Here is a 19,313-nt window from a genome sequence, read left to right on the forward strand (position 1 = left end):
CGGGATGACATTTGTGATGAAATGTGGTCGAATATAATCACATATCTATGGGACCTCAATGACAAGAGTCTAGAGGAGACTTATAGATATTGAGAGTGGGGTTTTGAGGAAAGTAGAATTGGAGGGAAAGACTTACCTGATCGGCGGAGAAGTTACAAAGCCAAAGTCTAAAGATGCATTCATGTCCCACCCATGTCTCCGAATCAACTTGAGAATGTCAAACGATCTGCTTCTCATGGCTGCAATGATATGATCCGGTGTTATCCGCGGTTTGAACGGCCCTTGATCGAATAGGAATTCGGAAATGTGAAAGTTATATCGTTCAATTGCATGCATAAACGCTTCGCTGAAGTACTTCGATGTTTCTTCGATAGTTATACTTGTATGTGGAAACTCCAGGATAGGGATGAGAAATTCGCGCATATTTGTAAGACTCCCTTGATAGCTAGCTATGACAAAGCCTTCTAGCATCATTCGAATACCATCAGGCAGTCTGCGATGATTCATGATTTGAAAAGCGTTCGGCCCTGAAGGTATAACACGCCCGGGATCCATGGCCTCAGCAATTTCTAAGGGAAGTAAGTAAAGTTTTCAGGGAATAGTTCAGGATCCGGATAAGTATTTACATTGATTGCCAGCCTATGATCCATGCTGATGAAAAGCATCTTTGAAAGTAGAAAAGACATATCTTTCCCTCAAAAAGATAAAAAATGGGAAAGAGCGACACTGCCGTGAGATCTTTGTTGTTTTTGGCAGTCCCGTAGAAGTATGCTTGATAGGAATCCAGTTTCGCCGGAAACAGTTCAGTTGTTGCGTTAAGAACTGGTCGCACCGTTGGTCCCTCCTCAATCCAATGCGTTCCTGCCTGATATATTCAGCGGTGACTGCCCAACAAACCATCAATGACATCCATATACCAACAGGTTTATTCTCCTGTTTTCTCTCCACAGTATCCACGCCACATTTATTGAATCTTCTCAATCTGCGGAGTCTTCTTTCAAGAGCGTAAGCCAATTCTAGTGATAAGCCGCGAACCTTTGGATTAGATTGACTCTTATAACTTCATTTTTTTAGGTAAAATCTCTCGACACAAAGTCGATTCGAGGTCAAAATATAAGGACTGGCAGAAATGACAATAATGAACATTTTTGCTGAAGCAGTTGCCAACGGGGATGCTGTTAAAGTTAAACCCGATCAACAACGCATTATCAATTTCATCGAGAGAGACACAAGTCTATGCATCGGCACTTCCGATCTCACCGGTTGTACCGTGATTGCCATCGTTTCCGATCGGGCAGCCATTGTCGGCCATATCAATAAACACCCAGCTCGGAACGGCAAGGACTTGAATGAGCTTCAAGCTGCGGCCCGTATCTATGAGAAAAGAGTCAATAATGTGCTGGATCTATTTCTCGAAAATGAAAAGTTCTTCCCAATTAGGGATTCACAAACGAAAATCATCATTGCTATATATGAAGGCAAACAATCCGCTCCTTTTCTAAGGGACATGATCGACAATTGCCTGGAGACCACGGTTTTGGAATATGCAAACATCGCTTATATTCAGCCAGGTTCCGGCCACTACGGTGATAACATCGAGAAGGTATTTTTCGTGGACGGACGTGGCGAAAAGCCAATTGTATTCGTCGAAGAAAGAGAGGTCCGTCTCTAGATGAATGCGGTTAAATTCCAACGTCCAATGGCTCGGGGCTCAAGTGTTTTTGCAAGTGTATTTGCATTTCTATGAAGCCATCGATATCACTAGGGCCTTGCTTGTCGCTCGCAAGAAGTGGACATTAAAGGAATTTTTACTTCGATCATGGCAGCTTTGTTGGTCTTTTCCAGAGTTTATCATATCCGTGTTGTGGCCAAAGCCTAGCCCATCCCAAGTATTTGATAGAATACATCAAGGACACAGTGGATTTCGCAGTAATTTTTTTCATGTTGGGACGCTCGGCGACCGAGTCGACATAATCCAAAGCATGACTGGAAACAGAGCTAAATTGGCAAAAACCAAGAGTCTGGATGAGGTAGATGGAGGGATGAATATGGCTCCAGAGTGTTGAGCTTCGTCTGGTTTGTGTCCAATATGGCCGCTGTATGGTCCAATCTTCTCCGCAACGTCCCCCTTCAATGCCCGCAGAACCTTGACGATGGCCAGATGCCCAAAATATTCAGCCCTTTCATAAGCAAGTTGGCCTCTGGTATTCTTCACGTTCGGGTCGGCACCACGAATAAGCAGATGTTCCACTGCAGTGAGGTTCCCCACTTCTGCGGCCACATGGAGGGGTGTTCCTAGGCCAAATGCTTGGTGCTGAAAGAAAGTCTTCGCATCATTCTGGTATTTGATGCCATCGACATTTGCCCCTTTAGAGAGTAAATAGTCTATAACTGGTAGGCATTCATCTTCTGTCATTGAACGCGGCACGGCTTTTGTGGATGCAACATTTCTTGCCCCTGGTGGCCCCATCGCGCCTCTCCCCACGGCGCAATGGAGCAATTGGCCGCGGTGCACGTCCCCACCACCTCGCTCAAAAAGTATTTTTATGGTAGCAAAAGACCCGTGCGCAACGGCAAGGGAAAGTACCGTGAAATCGTCCTCTTCAAAAATGGTGGTGTTGGGATCAGCACCGTGGGCGAGAAACCAGCGCAGAAGTGGCTCGTCATTCAGTGCCAGCCTGCAGAACTCTTATTAGATCGGTCTTCACAACTGTCAGTGGAAGCCTGCTTTCAAACAAGCTCTTCATTGACAGGTAACAGAATAGAAAGAAAGATTTGAGGCTAGTGGGGAGATATCCATAGGCTTCGCAATACAGGTGGACATCACGGAATTATACAATCGATAAAGAGGACGAGGGAGTCAATAAATATGATCAGGTAAGAGAGAAAGAGAGAGATGAACGAGCGCATTCTGTATATAAGCCTTAAGGAGCAATAATATTAAAGTACCTACGTTAATGGCGGCCCCTCGCGCCATCCCATGGGATGATTAATATCCCATCCATGCTCTATGAAGAGCTTCAGCATCACGAAGCTCCTTTTTTGAGCTGCAAGAACAAAGTCGTTTGCGTAAATTGATATGCCCTGGTCCAGCAGATATAAAACAATATGTGTATGGTTGCGTTCCACTGCCCTTTCCAGGGCAACATGGAGCGGAGTCAAGTCTCCTTCTTCACTAGCAGGTTCATTTTTCCCAATTCGGGACAAAGCGCTCTTGCATGTCGCAAATCTGGCCTGCACAGCATCGAGATCCCCTCGCTCACTGGCTGCAACAATGCCCTGTATATTCTCCTCTGCATCTATCAGGATATCCGGAGGACCAATTTTTGATATATGTTGAGACGAAGCTGGATGAGAGTCCGGGTCCATGGTCTATTTTCCAACGCTCTGAATGCTGCGGCTCATGGTCGAAGGAAAAGAGGGGGAAAGTTTCAGAAAAGGGGCATAAAATTAGACCTAGAATTTTTGAAAACTGAGAGGGGGAAGAATAGAATGTCTGCTAGTAACAGAATGCTACTCTCGTTGTTTGCACACAGTCCGGGAGATCTACCCAACCGCCGGGCGTCTATTCGTTTAGGCTCATTGGCTGATTCTGGGGCGAGGGGGGGTAATTAAACCGCCCATTTATACCAGCCTCGCTTCCAGGCGCCTGATGCCTCCAAAATAACCTCATTTTTACGCGCTCAAACCACAGTTCAAGGGAACTGATACGACAGGGAAAAACAAGGAACCCCGTCATGACCACTGAGTCCTCGAGCATTGAATTTTATGAATATCTTGTGGGAGTTTCCAAGGATCCGCCCCCAGAAGGGTCGGATTCGGGGCGGAAGACGACACGGATATATATTAAATTTTGCGAAGATGATTCCAAATATAAATCGGTACTATATCCGCAATATTAATCATATATTTAATTTACTGCTTTAAATTCCTTCCTCTATCCTACTCTTGGATTTTTTTTCGGTTTTCTGCTCAGAGCTTGTCCCGTATATATTCCCTGAAATTCCAATTGCTTAATTTTTATTCTCATGTTGTGCATGAAAGTTTTATTCTTCAATCAATCGCCATATTCGAGAAAAGTTCAATGGGAGGGCTGCTCGCAGAAGCTCTGTCACTCAATCAAGCTTATGAAGTTTATATGGACGAAGTGAAATTTGTCTTATTCGACCCAACCGGTCCAAAGCGAAGTGTTGGAACTGCGGGGTTGAACGGGTGCAGCGTGGTGACCATTATCTCTCCCTTGGCCGCGATCCTGGCCCATTTGCCTCCGCATCCAGGACGTGATTGGCATGATCCATATGCGGCCGACAGGCATGTGGAAGCGAAAATGAACGAATTAATAAATCTATATCGGCATGTCCGGGAGTATTTTCGACCTGAAAATACAACTTGGGTAATAAGTGCAATGTTTGATGGACAGGTCGCATTGCCTGACCAGCGAGAAATCATTGAGAACAAGCTCAGGGAAGCTGGCTTGACGTCCACGAGATCCACATATATGGTTGTCGACGCAACACTTTTTCAAGGTCCTGGTCAAGGAACTGTCTTTGTTGATGCGAGAGGAGGTCCTTCAATTGTTTATGTTGGTGATCGAGCATTGCATTTACCATAGAATGGAGTCGAGTAGAGCCCAGGAGAATTGATAGCTGGGTACCAACAACAGCCTCTTTGATATTTTCCTTCTCGGAATGGAGACCAACTGTGTTAATATAGATCAGTATGTCATTTTATTGGCCTCTTTCACCATTGCATATAGCAATACAGCATGTGTTTCTTCGCTGATCCTCTCCATCGATGCTTCTAAGGGCGAACGGTATCGAAATATGACATACTTCATAGATATCCATTCAGAGAATTCAACAATGAACAAAATTTCTTCCCATGGTTTTAACATGAAATGCTTGAATTTAAACACTCTGTGAAAATCTCGATATAGAGGATCTGAACCCTATGTACCCATGATGTCCGCGCAGGAAAAAAATCTCTTCAATGACGCCAAACACTCCAAACTCAAAATCTTCCAACACAAATTCATGACCATAAGTCTTCGTACAGTTCACTTGGCTTTTCCCAAACACAATTCCCAATAAGGGCATAACTATTCAGACCATGCAGAGCTCGAAGGTATTCTCCTTCCATGATCTAGACACCCACTTCAACTTCAACTATCGCTCAACATCCTTCTGTCTGAGTTTTTCCCGCTGCTCCTTGCCTTTTTCCGTACGCATGACATACTGATATTTATACTTTTGCAAGGGATCTGTCTCACCGACCTCCATCTTTCCCCATTGTTGCATCAGAACTTTTGCCATATCACGCTTATCCTTCTCAAGTACATCCAATCTGCGATGCCATTCTCGCTCTTTTGCGCGCCACTTCTCTGCTAATTTGCGTTCCAAAGCTCGGTTGATTTCATCGTTGTCGTTCTTGGTGGCCTGAATTTCAGCTTTGGCCTCTTTGGCCTCTGCTGCCAACCTGGCATACTCTGTTTGTGCCAGCTTGGCTTCAGTCTGTGACGCGTTAAGCTTTTTTGAAAGAATAGACACAGCTTGGCGAAGTTCTGAGAGGCTAGATGACTCGTCGTGCGGCTTAGGTTTGGAGTCTGCCCTTTCAATGTTCAATTGTGTGGTTTCTTCTGCAGAATCGAAATTAATGTCATTGTCACTCTCTTCACTGTCCCCTGCTGTGCGGGCTTTTGAACTCTTGGCGTTCCTCGCGTTTTGCGTAGAAGACTTTTGCCCTTTCGTTTTCAAGTTACTGCGAGAGGTTCTCGCTGCAGGAGGTCCTAGAAGACTCATATCCGTCTCATCTTCGTGTCGCGTGTGGTCGTGGTCAACGTCGGACTCATTGTCACTGCTTTCATCCTCGAAGCGGACTTTCTGTTTTCTGGCCTTGGTATCTGCCTTGCGTTTTGATGGCACATCCCTTTTGACCTTGGCCAAAGCTTCTTCGCTTTCGGCTAGTGCCTCTTCATTTTGCGCAAGCGCAATTTCAAGGGATCGAATTTGGTCTTCTCGAACTTCAATCTCCTTGGCATGCTCGCTCGTGAGTCGGGACTCGCGATTCTTCATGCCCTCTCCGGCCTTGAGAAGAAGGTCCTTCAGTTTGCTTACCTCCTCATCGTGCTTTTGGCCAAGATGCTCGATTGTTCGTCGGTTCTCCTCTTTCAGCTCCTCAATGTGCCGTTGATTTCTTATTTCGAACTCATCGGCGGAGTCTTGATCTATATTTGTTCGAGAGAGGTTAGATTCTGGCAAAAGCGACTGCTCTGAACGCTCCTTTCTCAAGACCTCGAGCTGAGAACCGAGCTCTTTGAGCTCCCGACTATATTGGTCAAGCAGGTCCTGTCTTTCCAGGCTTTCACGCTCGTACTTGCTAATCGTCAGATTGAGAGATTTAATCTCACTGGCTTGGGATTCGATCAGCCGGGAATGCGCATCGGAGTCTTTTTCGGTAGACTGAAGTAATCGGTTGGTCTCATCAAGATCTCGCTGAATGCTTCGGATCTGCAATTTCAGAGATTCGATATGCGTTGTAGAGTCGTATTTGATCGATGTGACTTCAGCTTCGAGCGCGGCGATTTTAAGACCGGTTTCGGTCTTGGACCTATCCATGTCCGTTGTGACAACCTTCATCTCCGAGGCCACCTTCGCGCCCTGAGCCGTTGCCTCAACTCGAGCGTCAGACGCTTCTTGTCTGGTGGACTCGAGCGCATTTTCGAGGGCGCTAATTCGAGAAAGAGCTTCACTCTTCCACGTATCCGCCTGGACCTTAATAAAAGCGATATCTTGCTGTGTTCCACTGACATCAATCTTGATTCCATCAACACTGGTTTCAAGATGTCGAACAGAGGCGATATCGCCAGCCCTGTTTGCTGCAGTATGCTGCTGCAGGGCCTTGAGCTCAGCCTCAAGGATCTTTATCTTCGACTCTGATTCAGGCCACAGCCCCTCGTAGTCCACTCCTGGTAAACTAAACCGAGTTTTCTTAGGGCTATTCACCGAGCCTGTTGGCGTGCGTACAGATTCAGTCTGAGCAAGCTTTGACCGTAACTGCTGCACTTCCTTCCGCAGATCATCGATCTCTTTGAGGTTAGGCGCCTGATTTGGGTCAGAAACCGGCCTTGGCTGCACAGTCCGCAGTTCCTGTAGCTTCGCCAACTCATCATGAATCTCCTTCTTTGCAGCATCCAGTTCTTCTTTGAACTTGGCCAGCTCTTCATCCTTGTTTTTGAGTCTCTGCTCTTGCGCTTTTCCCTTCTCTTCCGTTAAAGCTTTCAGCTTGCTAAGCTCCTCGTCCTTGTCTCTGAGCTTTTCTTCCTGTAGCTCTGTGATCCGTTCTACCATGTCTTGAATCTTTAGAATCTCCGCATCCTTGTCTTTAAGTCTCCTCTCTTGTGCGGCTGCCACAGTCTCGGCTCGTTCTTTGGCCCTTTGAATATCCAGGGCAGATTTATGCAAGCTTTCCACTTGCTGCAAGAGATTGGAAATCTGAACTTTCAGCTCCTCACGTTCCTCATCGATATCATGTGTCACTGGCTCCTCTGCCCTAGCTTGTGTCGCAGCTGGAGGTTGAGCGGATTGGGAAGACATATTCGATCGCTTCGACTCGTTTGATAATCGTCGCTCGGCCTTGGGATCAGGTGTAGATGCATCCACTGGGTAAAAGGAGCTCCCCTCTCGCGTATTTACTCTTGCCCGCTCATTGCTCTGGTCATCTGGGATCTCCTCGGGAACTACATCATCCTCATTATTGTAAATCTCGTCACCGGTACTGCCAATATCGCGCTCGATCGTATCTCGCATCCATCGCTCCATATTTTGTGTAAAATCGCTTGGTCCATCATTGGCTTCCTTCATAGTGTGATGCGTGCTACCCTCACTGCGATCGTCGGGATAATGCTGTTTCCTCGGCGGCATAGAAAGCGAATCCTTCCCTTGATGCAGAGTTTTATCCAGGTTCACGTTTCCATTAACGTATTCTTCGAGATTTGCCGTGAAATCTGTCATGCTTTCGTCGTCGGCATCCGCGGCCGAAGATCCGCTACGTGTGGCTTGCCTTGTCCTGAGGCAGATTCATTAGGCCATAAGTCAACGACAAAAGTAGTGAGGCTGTTGAATACTAACCTGAGGGCATCTAGCCTGGCCTCTGGTGTTGAATTGGTCATTGAAGAGGCAATGGAAAGGTTTCCGTCTGGTGAAACAGATCTCGGAGTGAGAGCCTCCATTTTGCTTAAAAACTGATATTGTAGGCCTGGCCTTACACATCAATTTGAATATGATCAGATGCTGAAAATGGACCTTTCATGCGGTGTAGAATCAGATACTGTCATGAGATTCTAGCCGCTCATTTTTGTGGTTGTTGTTGTTGTTGTTGTTGCTTCCAAATAACTTTGTCGATAGGGTGTAGCTCGAGGGTGGTTTGTTTACTTTCGGCGCATCCGCGCTTGGAGAGATTCGCTTAACAACACGGTTCCCACTGACGCGACGGCTAGGAGTATATCGTCCGAAAAGGAAACATCTAAACATGTGCTTTCCATGATAGGTCAACTACCTTACATAAATGATGACCAAAGCCATTGTTGAATTTGATGTGCAAAAGCCTTGAATATGACGAGTATATTCACCATGCGAACATATCAATCACACTCTCACGGCATTTGCAATGGACTCCAATAGCAGTGCCTAGGCAGGTGAATATTGCCCGTCAATTGTATTGATTAAAAAGTTATAGATTAGATATTGCACTCCCCGCTGTCGATTGGGGAGACTGATGCAGCAAGAATGTATCCAAAGAGCCATTTGCAGCCAGATTATTGAAGCAATAAACACCAGTCAACGCCTGAGCCTACCGTAAGCCTACCGTAAGCCTCCCGAATGGTATACATAAGCATATCAAAAACAAATCATCCCGCTTTTGGTTTTTTCCTGATCATACTTCCACTGAGGACTGTCGGTGAGCTTTCAGAAAGAGCCGTCGCCGTCGTATCAGCCGTGGGCTCGCCAACTTTAGGCTTCTTTCGGACAAATCCTGCCGATAGCACGTTTGCATCTCCTGCGCCCACATCCGTTCGGCCAGACTCGCTCGCTTCCGGAGCGTCTTTCCTCTTCTTACGAACCATTGGTGTGACAGTTGCAGAGGGACTTGCAGCAGGCTGGCTGACCGGGGTTTCTACTGGCAGTATGCGTTCACCGACGACAATCTCACCCCAGGAAGGTTTCAAGCCCGCAGCGACAGCCGCTTCTCCGATCCATTTTTTGGTACTAGCTTGAGTCGTATTTTCATCGGCAAAGTCCAGTCGATGCAGCTTTTCGGTCAGACGCTTGTACTCAATCTCATCAAGGAGCGCCTGACCGCGACTGGTGACTGGCCAGGAATAATATCTGGTGTGTTCGGGCATTGAGTTGAATTTTGCACCAAGTGCCTTTTTAATTCGCGGTTGCCGCGGAATTATGCGACCAGAGAGTTTTCGCGCCTTGGAAGCAGAGGATACTGGCCCCTGCATGGCGTCGTGCATCAGTTTGGGAGGGCGACGAGATGGAGAGTCAGGCACCTGCGCCTCCGAGAATTGCGATGGAGTGTGTATCGAAGAAGGCGTTTCAGCGTTCAAGTATTCTTCAGCTTCGTCTTGCTCCGCGGGATTGAAAACAACCCATATAAACCCGACTAGTCTGCCCGATGAGCATTCTTGACGGAATGCCATCATCTCCCAGAATTGTTCCAGGGTCTTAACGCTTTTCCATTTTCCGCTTCCACCCTTGGATGGGCTATCCGTCATATGCGCTGCCTTGGCGTCTGGAATTTCTTCGTCCAATTCGTCCAGAAACCGAGACTTGGGATCGTCTGGGAAGTGGGGTATCAAGCATCGTGGCGGCGCAGATGGATGTTGGGAAAGTTGACGTAGTGGGTGCGCATTAACCCATCGTTTCCGGTTTTGGGGATCTGACCGTGCTGTTGGGGGAAAGAAGGACGCAGTTTCATACTGATCGAAACCCGGTACAATCAGGTAACTCTTGGCCGTAGTTCCTCTCGCTTGTCGACCGCAGGCAGCTTCCTCGTCGCTCTCTTCGGCATTGTATTCTCGCAATACTGGATCCAACACGCGACACCACCATTTTACCAACTGTTTGTCGTCTAGTACGTGTTTCTTTGAATTTTCAACGCTGCCTGGGAAAAGGTACTGAGCTTGAGCCCTGGCGAAAAGTGCCACGACTAACGGCACATTCGGACGTTGTCTTGCCTCGACTAAGAATGAAAGGAACTCGGTCGATATCAGGCGCAGCAGTGACGGTGTGTGAGAGGGAAGTTCAAGAAGGTGCAGGTATCCGGTCGAATCTGCCTTGGAGACAAATACCGTGGTAAGGTGCGCAGTGGTGTAGATGAGGATTTCCATCGCGTAGAGAAGGAGACCTTGAGGATGTTGGTCATTTCTTTGAGTCGACACGGTCAAAAAATGACTCTCGCAATACGTCCTTTCCGGTTTCTGGCCAGGAGGAGCATTGAAGATAGCCACGCATCGCGTGGGAGGAGTCGAGATATGATGAACTTTGAATGAAACGCCCTGAGGTAGGACCTTGGCCAGCCTCGCTGTAAACAAGCGACTGAAAGGCAGAGAGCCTAGGTCAGAAAGATCCATTGAAACGAAAACAAAATATTAAAAAATTTCAAAAATTAAGGAAAGTAAGAAAGATTAACGGGATCCAGAGCTGCGCGTGTCGTGTTGGTTTCGTGACGATCGAGGGCGGACATGATGATGCTTCTCCTTTGGGTTTAGCGTCCTATGTTTTCCCGACTCCCAAACTGAATCGAACGGGAGAAAACACACGGGCGACAGTTGAAATCGATCACCATCATCATCGAATTCCCTCACGACTATTCCACGCCAGTCCTCCAAGCCATTGCTCCTTGCCTCGACGCTGCAAAATATTTGCAGCTGTTGCAATGGCTTCGCATTTTCCTATTAGGCCAATGGCCAATGTAGCCAACTTTGCGCGCCGACAGGCGGCCTCAAGGCCTGCGTCTTTCTTCTTCACTCAAAGATCGGCTTCCCAGGCCCGCTATCTTTCCGCCTCCCCTGCATGCCAGCAAGATCCTCCTGCGCCGGAGGCGCCGCGCTGGATGGCGACGCCAAGAGCTATGGTTGCGCCTGTACGATCACGACCGCGGCCCCGCAGGGAGTGGCTGTCCAACGAAGATCCGGAGAAACTGAACCGGTTCTATGTCCGTATATTAGGAAACCGCGGAGATCAGATGCTCAGCGAGGAGGTCAAGTGGCTTGCCGTCACGCATAAGAGCTTTGACCACGGCAGAAGAGGATTCAACGACCGACTGGCTTTCTTAGGTATGGATATAATAGATGAAGGGCCAAATAAACGGAGCTGGGGCATCAATAAGGCTGACTGAGGATTTTCTTGAATCATTAGGAAAACGGATAATCGAGTTGCAAGCAAATCTCGCTACGGTGCAGTCACCGCTGAGTACGCAACAATCGCTCGCCGCAGCGGATGCTGAGAAGGACGAGTATGGCCGCGTTCCGTTCAAACATCCCGCCCTTGAAGGTCTCGAGAACACGACCGATCGCTCGCGCAATTTGGTGGTGGACAAGAAGAGGTTGGCTCAGCTGGCTAGTTCGTATGGCCTTAACAGGGTCCTTCGATGGAAGCCTAAGAACGTGAGTACCGCTTAGACACGCTACAATAATCATCGGCGGTGCTAACTTGTAATTCTGCTTTAGGCTGAAAGCCTCTCGGGATCCGGTATCGACACTGTTCTTGCGCACAGCATGTATGCCATTGTCGGCGCTGTTGCCCTGCAGAGAGGCGGCGAGGCCGCTAACACACTCACAAGAGAGAAGATTCTGGCCCCTCTCGGTGTCACAGCTTAAAGATGGACATTTAGGATTTTGTACGATACCGGCGTCTCATATTACGTGATGTATATTATATTTTCTTTCTATTGGCTATTTGTATATATGGTGCATATAAAAGCATGTTCTCTCCCCTGAGTGTCCTGGTTCATAACTTCTCGTGGTCCTCAATCCGAAGAAGTTGATAAATTTCGTATCCTCGCACATGGTTCAGTTTCTACTTGGATGCGGCCATTACAATCCATTTTCCTGTAGGTTTATTCTAAACCTAGTTTACGAGTGAAAATATATAAAGTGATAAGCACAGTCAAAAGATGTGAATGATGGTGACTGTTTACCGCAAAGTTCCTTTTAATTACTACGGCAATTCGAATCTGAAATTAGCCAATCACAGTGTGTATGCACATTTTAATGGAAGCAACCCTGAATTTTGTATTGTCTCATTCAAAGGGAATAGCTTATTGTACTATACATAAATCAGAAAGCAATGAGTTAGCTATCCTAACGGACGATCAATAGCCGAGAGCGGTAGCCGTTAGTTAAACGCGGGCGTCTATTGTCGCCTAACTCCATTGTATCCTTAGCGGCAATCTCCATTCAAGCTCATCGCGCTCTCAAGCCCTCTCTAAATCACTTCGACTTCGCAGTTGGTCTTGAGATAAATTAGCTGAGGATATCCCTCAGTATCAGCTCAAGTCAAAGCGATACTTCCTTTTTGATTCATTGACGCGTTTCGAAGCGGAGAACAAAATGTCGTCACCACCGCATCTACCGACATCGCCGCCATACATCTCCTCCGGCGCACAAGGATCCAGGAAACGGCCATCAATCGCTGGACCTGGCTCAGCTCCCAAACGTCGCAAAGCTTCCCTTGCCACTTCAACGACTAGTACTCATCCCCTCAGGCAGACGTCGTTTCCTCCGGAGGAAGACGAGTCTCAATATGGGGCGCGTTCGCCAAGTGTCGAGAGCTCAACCATGTCGATGGGCGGAGGAAGAGGTGGAGGTGGCCCAGGGCGCAAGAAGCGAGGGCGCGGTAAAGATGCAGACACACGGAGTGTGCGCAGTGCAAAGACGACTGGAACAGGAACGGCGAGCGTCTCAGGCGGTCGAGGAGGTGCAGCGGGCGAAGACGAGCGCGGCGATGAAGAAGATGAAGATGACGTTGGTGGAGACGACGCCGTCATGGAAGCTGATGGAGAGAAGGTCGATGAGGCGCAGGAAAAATACAAGCTCTCGTACGTTACTTTACGCCTCCGGATGGGACTTGATCATCCGGTGCAGAAGGGATGTGTTTGGCTGAGCTAATAATTTGGCAGAGTCCTCGTTGAAGCTATGACCCCAGACCAAGTTGATCGATACACTCTATTTCGACGAGCGAGGCTACGAAAGGAGACTGTCCGAAAGGTACGTGTTCCGACCAGATCTGGCATTGTGGATGGAAATACTCCACACTCTAATCTACCCTTCGGCGCAATTCTGACAATAAAGCAGATTACCAACCAGACCCTCTCACAATCCGTCCCACCCTCCGTCATTACCACAATTAACGGCTATACCAAAGTCTTTATCGGCGAATTGATTGAAAAAGCACGAGAAGTTCAGCGGCAGGAGATTCTCGCAGCCAAGCGCGCTCGCTGGGAACGCAAGCAACAGAGAAAGGCAGAAAAGGCCGAGAAGGCAGCAAAAGAAAACGCGGAAGCGGAAGCGGAAGCTACAAAGAAAGCCGAGACTAATTGCGATGACAAAAAGGCCAATGGCACCGGTGAAGCCTCTACCAACGGCACCAGCGGGGGAAAATCCACTGAAAATGCTCAGTCTTCTAGAAAGCCAAATGGAGTGAACGGCACTGCGACATCATCAGCCCCGAACATTCAGTCACCCGCATCTACTACTGGTCCAGGCTCAGCAACGAATTCCCCGGCTCCAGGGCAGACCATCAGCACCAGCCCAGCCACAATAGGCTCTGGGAACCAAGCTACAGCAAACGCCAACACTCATGCGAACATCAACCCAAGCCAAAGCGCACATACCATACCAAATCCCACGGCAATTCCAAATCCAAACAACAACAATAACAACAACAACACCCTAAATACTCAGACCAATCATCACTCCCCTGCAGCAAACGCACCCGCCGCCACTGGGCCAAGCAGCGCACCTAGCACAGCAAATGCCACGCCCCACTTATCTCCGAACCCTTACGCCGGCGTTGGACCTAGCTCAGGAACAGGATCTCAAGCCAGCACGCCCGGCTCAATCCCCGCTGCCGCTGGTCCTCGGCCTTCTATCCCAGCAGCAACCACTGCGAACCCCAACCCCAACCCCAACCCCTCAAACACAACAAACGCTACTCAACAACCCGCAACTCAATCTCCCAACCCGAACCCATCTCAGCCTTCAACGCCAACCCAGCCACCCGCCCCCTACAACCCTCAACGTCCCCCTTCATCAAACACCAACCTCAGCCTCAACACCAACGTCAACGTCAACATCAACGCCGCTCAATACAGCCAAAGCGCCCGCCTCACACCTACAACCGGTCAAGCACAGCAAAGACATACCTCCCCTTATCCCCAGAACCCCGCGGGCCGCTCCTCGCCGTACCCGCAGACACATAATCAGAGCACGACTCTTCATTCGTCGCCTTATTCTACTACCACTACTACCAACCCATCCGGCCACTCTTCTCCGTACACGACCACCACACACGCATCCCCTTACGGCCCCAAGTCCCCATACTCGGCCGCTCATTCGCCCTACTCTGCGCCTGCACCTGCGTCTAATCCACCACCCAACCCCTCCGTTGCTGGAGCTGCAACCGCCACAGGTGTTGTTCCCAATCCCGCTTATCCGAATACCTCACCCTACGCAGCCGCGTCTGTCTCGTCGCCGTATCGCACGACTAATCCCCCAACTCCTTCAATCCATTCTTCTTCTATTCCTTCTGCCGGTCCTTCTTCCATTCCTTCGACTGGTCCTTCCTCTATCCCTTCCGCTGGTCCCATGAACCCCGTTCATCCCATTCATCCCGCTCACTCCACAGCTCCCCTCGGTCCTTCTGCTGGTTCTGGCCCTGGCTCTGGCCCCGGGACTCCCAGACCGCAGTACGCTGCTGCTAGCGCATCCGGCGTCGGACTCGGCATCGGCGTCAACGGAGCATCGGGCGGAGTTGGAGTTGGAGGTGGAGTCGGCGGCGCAGGCGGGCCTACAGCCGGGAACGCGCCTCATATCGCAGCGCCCAAAAAAGAGCGCTCAGCATCCGACTCCGACAACGACAACGACAGCGACTCCAACTCCGACGACAATGACAACGAAGATTTCGATCCGGATTCGTTCCGCGAAGAAGAGCGCGGTCCGTTACTCCCAGACCATCTGCGAGAAGCGCTGCGACGGTACAAAAAGGAGCGAGAAGGCGGGAGTGCGGGCTTCCGAGGACTGAGTCTGACGGGAGTGGAGAATACTGCGTCGCGCACGAGAGGGAAGAGACTGTTTCGCTGAGATTGTTTTTTTCTTTGACGTGCGTCTTTGACGGGTTTTGTTCTATTGAAACTTCCTCCTTTGTCTTTTCATCTCTTTCTCCATCGTCCTAAATGAACGTCTTTATTCTAATTCGTAGTCGGCTGCCGGCTTCATCGTATCCTTAACCCGGGAAATGGGGGTGGGGAGGGGTTTCATCGATTTTAATTGAATCCAATCTGCGTTACGGGGTGGGATATATTTGTCGTATCATCTTTTCTGAATTTCAAAAATGCGGAGTTATGGAAGGGCGTTTTCAGGGTGTAAATACTCGCATCCTACGATCGAACTAAAATTCAATGAACATTTTATTATCACTTAATATGTAATTCATGTCATTTCACTTGATATTGAAAGTGCACAGTGGACAAGACTAGGAATTGAGGACAATTAAAAATTCAAATACGTTGCAATTCATGAGCGTAGAGAATGCTAGAGTAACGGGCTAGAAACTAACGACAAATAACAGAGCGAAATCGCAAGTTGCCACGATAAACGGGCAATCATTATGCAGGGTCGAACATTAAAAATGGGACAAAAAGTACCAGCTAACGATGAGATAAGGACAGGAACGTCGTACATGATATAAACGCATGACGGAGTGCTTCGTGATGAGCACGTGTAGCAGAGAAAGACACAAAGGGTAGTTGAAACTGCAAAAGAAAGAATCATTTGCCGAGTGACTAAAATGAGTGGAGACATGCTTGAATCAGCCCGTGGAAAATAATTCAGGCGAAAAATTAAACGCAGCCCGCGGCAAAGCGAACCGCAAAGAGGCCAACGACGATTTGATCAGATTTGGATAACCATGTGACCAGTCTACAAGTTGATCTCACCCAAACGGGGAGCACCTCCCTTCCAATCGTTCCGCTCATAGTAGCGGAAGATTAGATCATAGTCATCCAGGTCGTGCACGATCCGGTCAACTCGACGGTATCCCTTGATGGTGTCCATGCGAGAGTGACGACGAGCAGCAGCACGCTCGAGCGCCTTGATCTCTTGAATGGGGTCCTTGGGTCCAGTCGTCTCATCAACAACTGGCTTGGCCTCGAACAGAGTAACGGTGAATCGGCCCGGCTTGAAGATGTCAACAACATGTTCAACAATCTCGGCGGTCTCACGGCCAGTCTGGCGGCTAGGCACGTTGGTCTCGAAGGAAGCGTACGAGCAGTGAGGCTCCGGGGTGACGTGCACAGTGAAATAGTGAGTCTGGCCACCGGCGTTGATGCTCCGATCGGGTGCCGGGATAACACCATTGGCCGAGAAGCCGCAAGGCGTAAAGAGATATGCATCAATGCGCGCGTCCGGGTACTTGCTGACGGGGTAAACGTCGGAAAGACCAGAGACATCGCTCACAACGGTTCCCAGGGCGTGACCCTCCGTAGTAAGCTCTTCGGGGAACGCCTCCTCGCGCGAAGAGAATTCTCCATTCTCAGAAGACGTATTGCTAAACACATCAAAGCCCTCATCGTGGTGCATGTAGCCGCCGTTTCCGTTGATGGCAGCATGTCCATTCAAGCCGTTGGCGCCATTGCTGAGGAATCCCAGGCTGTCATGCGCGTTCTGGCGGGCCTCACGAGCTTGCTGAAGGTACCGACCTTCCGCGACCGCACTCGCGTGTTCGAGATAGAACTGCTTTGCGTTCTCCTCGTCCAAGTCGGTCATCAGCACCTCGAGGGTCTCGTCCTCCGCGTGTCCTCCCTTGACGCCAGCTCGGTCAATGGCCTCCATCTCACCTGGTACTTGAATCACCTTGGTCTCCGTGCGCAGCGAAGGGAACTTTTCGTGCTCTGGCGTGGACGGCGGGGTAAGCATGGTGCCTGGGCCAGTAATATAGAGGTACCAGTGCTCGCCGTTCATCTTGCCCACCATGTACGCGCTGCCTCCCTGGAACATGTTATCCAGGTACTTGACCTCGTTGCGCCAGCTGCGGTGAGGTCCGCGCTGCTTGTCCGGGAACAAAAAGTTCTTCCGGCTATAGAACACTCTGTAAGGAGTGGCAGCCGCGGGAATGCCCTTGAGCGGATTGGCAGCAACGTGGGGGAAACCGGCGGTGAGCGCGGCAATCTCGAGCATACGAGGTAGACCGCAGAGCAGAGTTGTGGTTCCACACGTCTTGAGAATGAGTTTGTGCGGAAAGACAAACATGCTCGACTCGGAGAGCAGGTAGGCATCCATGTCCTGCGATTCCACCACGGATAGTACTTTGCAGTTGACGAGGTCGAGCATCTCAGTCCAGGTTTCAAAGGGGACAGATTTGAGGCCGTTAAGGGCGGCAGACGCCGGAATGGCATCCGCAGAGGGGCTGAACCATACTTCTAAGAGCTTCTCGGGACCTGGGAAAAAAAAATTGTCAACATCAGGACCCCAAAAAGCAAAATGGAAAAAAGGCATCGTGAAAGCAGACGTACCCTCAAAAGCATTGGTTGAGTCAAGGTCAATAGTTGCATCGCGATTGATTGTCAAATGCGGCGTCCCACTAAAAGAGGAGGGAGACGCAGTATAATGCTTGGGAATACTCAAGTTGACCATCTCCAAGTTGTCGTGTCCGTTCGGGAACGGATCTTTTTGTTTGACGCTGGGAAGTCGCTATAAGGCGTTGCTACTTGTTGACCACGTATGTCGGATCGGAGGAGAGATTATGGGCAGTGAAGCACAATCTGCCACCCAGACGAATGATGCGGAATCCGTCTGAGAAGAGAAGGCCCACGAAAAAGTGGGAAAGACTCAAACGCTGGCGTCACCAGCAGCAGTGTAGGTTAAAATATGGCAACGACCTTAAAAGGACGTTATGGAGGTCGAGCGGAAAGGGGAATAAAAGAGGCTTTGCGCCGCGAAATGATGGATATCGCTGTGGATCCTCGATCTGACAGATTCCGATACCCCTGGGAAAGTATCGGGTCTAGCAGAGGAGGATGACTTCTCTGGCTAAAATAAGGAGATTATAAAGAGGAGGAGGATGCAGGTAGCTCGTGTTATCTGGGCCTGTCAAAGTAATCACGCGTCAGTGAAGTCTTCTCGTCAATTGACAGTCACCGATTGTGTTTTTTTTCGTGAAGAGCGTTTATTATTCAACGCTGAGATTGATGCAAGCACACACTGACCGGAGAAAGGGACAGAAAAAGATGAGACATGACAGCAGATTCACTCACTTTGCAGGCTTGGACAAGAATCGCAGTAGGTCCTTCCGGCTCATGAAGATCACAAGGACTTTGTGGGATGGAGTATTTTCACGGTGGCTGCTCAGAGCCTAGCCGTTGAGAAGGCACGCAAATGTAGTTTTGCCAGCGTGGCAGTCACCCCGTGCAGTGGCAGACTTGCCAGATGCTGCTTTTCTTGAGGCAGCAGCGACTGAGTAGCAATTGAAAAGTTAACGCGATGGCGTCGAGGGAATTCGTTGGATGGGGCAAGTTGATCGTTTGGGTTGCAAAAGTGAAATGGTGTCGCTTCTAGTGGAACTGTTAGGCCCACCAAGGTCAAAGAGCCCTACTAGGGGTGGCAGTGTTTCAACGAGAATATTGCACTGTACCTCGAAAAGAAGCAAAACGAATTATTGCGAATCACAGGGAGGGTGAATATCTTCAATATCACACAGGAAAGTTGTCAAAATGTATAGTGATGAGGCAAAAGTGGAAATTTTCAAAATGGCAACGGCTCACGAGACGTTGATCGTCGGTGTGTCTGTAACCAACAGAGCGCCGGAAAGAGGCAGTAAATTTACCCCAGTTAATTACCTAAGGTAAGATGGGGGGAAGGGCATGTCATTTTTATTCTTGCTCGAGCTCTGGGTCGTGTGCGTGTGGAATTTTCTCTCCTCTCTTACACTCTCTACCTCTCTCCTCTCAGTTCTCCTGTTTTTGTTCGCTGCGTGCGGGACTTTTTTTTCGCCCGACTTAATTTTAGCTCGACCAGGGGTTTAGTGAGAGTA

At 49.1% G+C, this 19,313-nt stretch overlaps 9 protein-coding genes across 9 annotated transcripts in view; 4 read left to right on the plus strand and 5 right to left on the minus strand.

The window, feature by feature from the left end:
* Positions 1-555, minus strand: part of L228DRAFT_270355 (ankyrin) — a gene marked incomplete at both ends in the record, with an annotated part of 1,371 nt that extends 816 nt beyond the window's left edge. The window contains one exon of the mRNA XM_018335400.1: positions 137-555. Coding sequence (XP_018185824.1) covers positions 137-555 — 419 coding nt within the window. The remainder of the gene's footprint in view (positions 1-136) is intronic.
* A 583-nt stretch (positions 556-1,138) lies between these two features.
* Positions 1,139-1,672, plus strand: L228DRAFT_240809 (hypothetical protein; the record flags this gene model as incomplete). Its single annotated transcript, XM_018331280.1, has 1 exon — positions 1,139-1,672. The coding sequence occupies one exon, from the start codon at positions 1,139-1,141 to the stop codon at positions 1,670-1,672; it is 534 nt and encodes a 177-aa protein (XP_018185825.1).
* A 74-nt stretch (positions 1,673-1,746) lies between these two features.
* L228DRAFT_25265 (ankyrin) lies at positions 1,747-3,522 on the minus strand. Its single transcript, XM_018333706.1, has 2 exons — positions 2,954-3,522; positions 1,747-2,678 (listed from the first exon to the last, which is right to left on the minus strand). Exons 1-2 carry the CDS (start codon positions 3,367-3,369, stop codon positions 1,940-1,942), a joined length of 1,155 nt encoding a protein of 384 aa, XP_018185826.1. The 5' UTR covers positions 3,370-3,522; the 3' UTR covers positions 1,747-1,939.
* Positions 3,523-3,970: 448 nt separating this feature from the next.
* On the plus strand, positions 3,971-4,779 carry L228DRAFT_249948 (hypothetical protein). The gene has a single exon (XM_018333200.1). It carries the CDS (start codon positions 4,085-4,087, stop codon positions 4,610-4,612), a length of 528 nt encoding a protein of 175 aa, XP_018185827.1. The 5' UTR covers positions 3,971-4,084; the 3' UTR covers positions 4,613-4,779.
* Positions 4,780-4,883: 104 nt separating this feature from the next.
* Positions 4,884-8,375, minus strand: L228DRAFT_284997 (hypothetical protein). The gene is made up of 2 exons (XM_018336290.1): positions 8,127-8,375; positions 4,884-8,064 (listed from the first exon to the last, which is right to left on the minus strand). Exons 1-2 carry the CDS (start codon positions 8,225-8,227, stop codon positions 5,166-5,168), a joined length of 3,000 nt encoding a protein of 999 aa, XP_018185828.1. The 5' UTR covers positions 8,228-8,375; the 3' UTR covers positions 4,884-5,165.
* A 305-nt stretch (positions 8,376-8,680) lies between these two features.
* L228DRAFT_249950 (H3 K56 histone acetylation protein KAT11) lies at positions 8,681-10,701 on the minus strand. The gene has a single exon (XM_018333201.1). The coding sequence runs from the start codon at positions 10,634-10,636 to the stop codon at positions 8,906-8,908; it is 1,731 nt and encodes a 576-aa protein (XP_018185829.1). The 5' UTR covers positions 10,637-10,701; the 3' UTR covers positions 8,681-8,905.
* A 132-nt stretch (positions 10,702-10,833) lies between these two features.
* Positions 10,834-12,171, plus strand: L228DRAFT_249951 (RNase III domain-containing protein). Its single transcript, XM_018333202.1, has 3 exons — positions 10,834-11,341; positions 11,424-11,671; positions 11,735-12,171. Exons 1-3 carry the CDS (start codon positions 10,942-10,944, stop codon positions 11,882-11,884), a joined length of 798 nt encoding a protein of 265 aa, XP_018185830.1. The 5' UTR covers positions 10,834-10,941; the 3' UTR covers positions 11,885-12,171.
* Positions 12,172-12,467: 296 nt separating this feature from the next.
* L228DRAFT_285000 (TAFII28-domain-containing protein) lies at positions 12,468-15,676 on the plus strand. Its single transcript, XM_018336291.1, has 3 exons — positions 12,468-13,104; positions 13,186-13,273; positions 13,361-15,676. Exons 1-3 carry the CDS (start codon positions 12,617-12,619, stop codon positions 15,365-15,367), a joined length of 2,583 nt encoding a protein of 860 aa, XP_018185831.1. The 5' UTR covers positions 12,468-12,616; the 3' UTR covers positions 15,368-15,676.
* A 528-nt stretch (positions 15,677-16,204) lies between these two features.
* Positions 16,205-17,917, minus strand: L228DRAFT_213819 (adenosylmethionine decarboxylase; the record flags this gene model as incomplete). Its single annotated transcript, XM_018330006.1, has 2 exons — positions 16,205-17,721; positions 17,797-17,917. The coding sequence occupies 2 exons, from the start codon at positions 17,915-17,917 to the stop codon at positions 16,205-16,207; spliced, it is 1,638 nt and encodes a 545-aa protein (XP_018185832.1).
* Positions 17,918-19,313: the final 1,396 nt, after the last annotated feature.

The sequence above is a fragment of the Xylona heveae genome, assembly GCF_001619985.1.
Source record: "Xylona heveae TC161 unplaced genomic scaffold L228scaffold_10, whole genome shotgun sequence".
Taxonomy (NCBI): Eukaryota; Fungi; Ascomycota; class Xylonomycetes; order Xylonales; family Xylonaceae; genus Xylona; species Xylona heveae.

What these genes read in the sequence shown, in the direction of transcription:
- L228DRAFT_249948 (XM_018333200.1), top strand. Translation starts at nt 4,085, where the DNA reads ATGGGAGGGCTGCTCGCAGAAGCTCTGTCACTCAATCAAGCTTATGAA.
- L228DRAFT_249951 (XM_018333202.1), top strand. Translation starts at nt 10,942, where the DNA reads ATGGCTTCGCATTTTCCTATTAGGCCAATGGCCAATGTAGCCAACTTT. An exon ending in CGACCGACTGGCTTTCTTAG is followed by an intron (nt 11,342 to 11,423) that starts GTATGGATATAA and finishes TTGAATCATTAG; the next exon opens with GAAAACGGATAATCGAGTTG. An exon ending in TTCGATGGAAGCCTAAGAAC is followed by an intron (nt 11,672 to 11,734) that starts GTGAGTACCGCT and finishes ATTCTGCTTTAG; the next exon opens with GCTGAAAGCCTCTCGGGATC.
- L228DRAFT_249950 (XM_018333201.1), bottom strand. Translation starts at nt 10,636, where the DNA reads ATGGATCTTTCTGACCTAGGCTCTCTGCCTTTCAGTCGCTTGTTTACA.
- L228DRAFT_25265 (XM_018333706.1), bottom strand. Translation starts at nt 3,369, where the DNA reads ATGGACCCGGACTCTCATCCAGCTTCGTCTCAACATATATCAAAAATT. An exon ending in CGCGAGGGGCCGCCATTAAC is followed by an intron (nt 2,679 to 2,953) that starts GTAGGTACTTTA and finishes AGAGTTCTGCAG; the next exon opens with GCTGGCACTGAATGACGAGC.
- L228DRAFT_284997 (XM_018336290.1), bottom strand. Translation starts at nt 8,227, where the DNA reads ATGGAGGCTCTCACTCCGAGATCTGTTTCACCAGACGGAAACCTTTCC. An exon ending in GCCAGGCTAGATGCCCTCAG is followed by an intron (nt 8,065 to 8,126) that starts GTTAGTATTCAA and finishes AATCTGCCTCAG; the next exon opens with GACAAGGCAAGCCACACGTA.
- L228DRAFT_285000 (XM_018336291.1), top strand. Translation starts at nt 12,617, where the DNA reads ATGTCGTCACCACCGCATCTACCGACATCGCCGCCATACATCTCCTCC. An exon ending in CAGGAAAAATACAAGCTCTC is followed by an intron (nt 13,105 to 13,185) that starts GTACGTTACTTT and finishes ATAATTTGGCAG; the next exon opens with AGTCCTCGTTGAAGCTATGA. An exon ending in GAAAGGAGACTGTCCGAAAG is followed by an intron (nt 13,274 to 13,360) that starts GTACGTGTTCCG and finishes ACAATAAAGCAG; the next exon opens with ATTACCAACCAGACCCTCTC.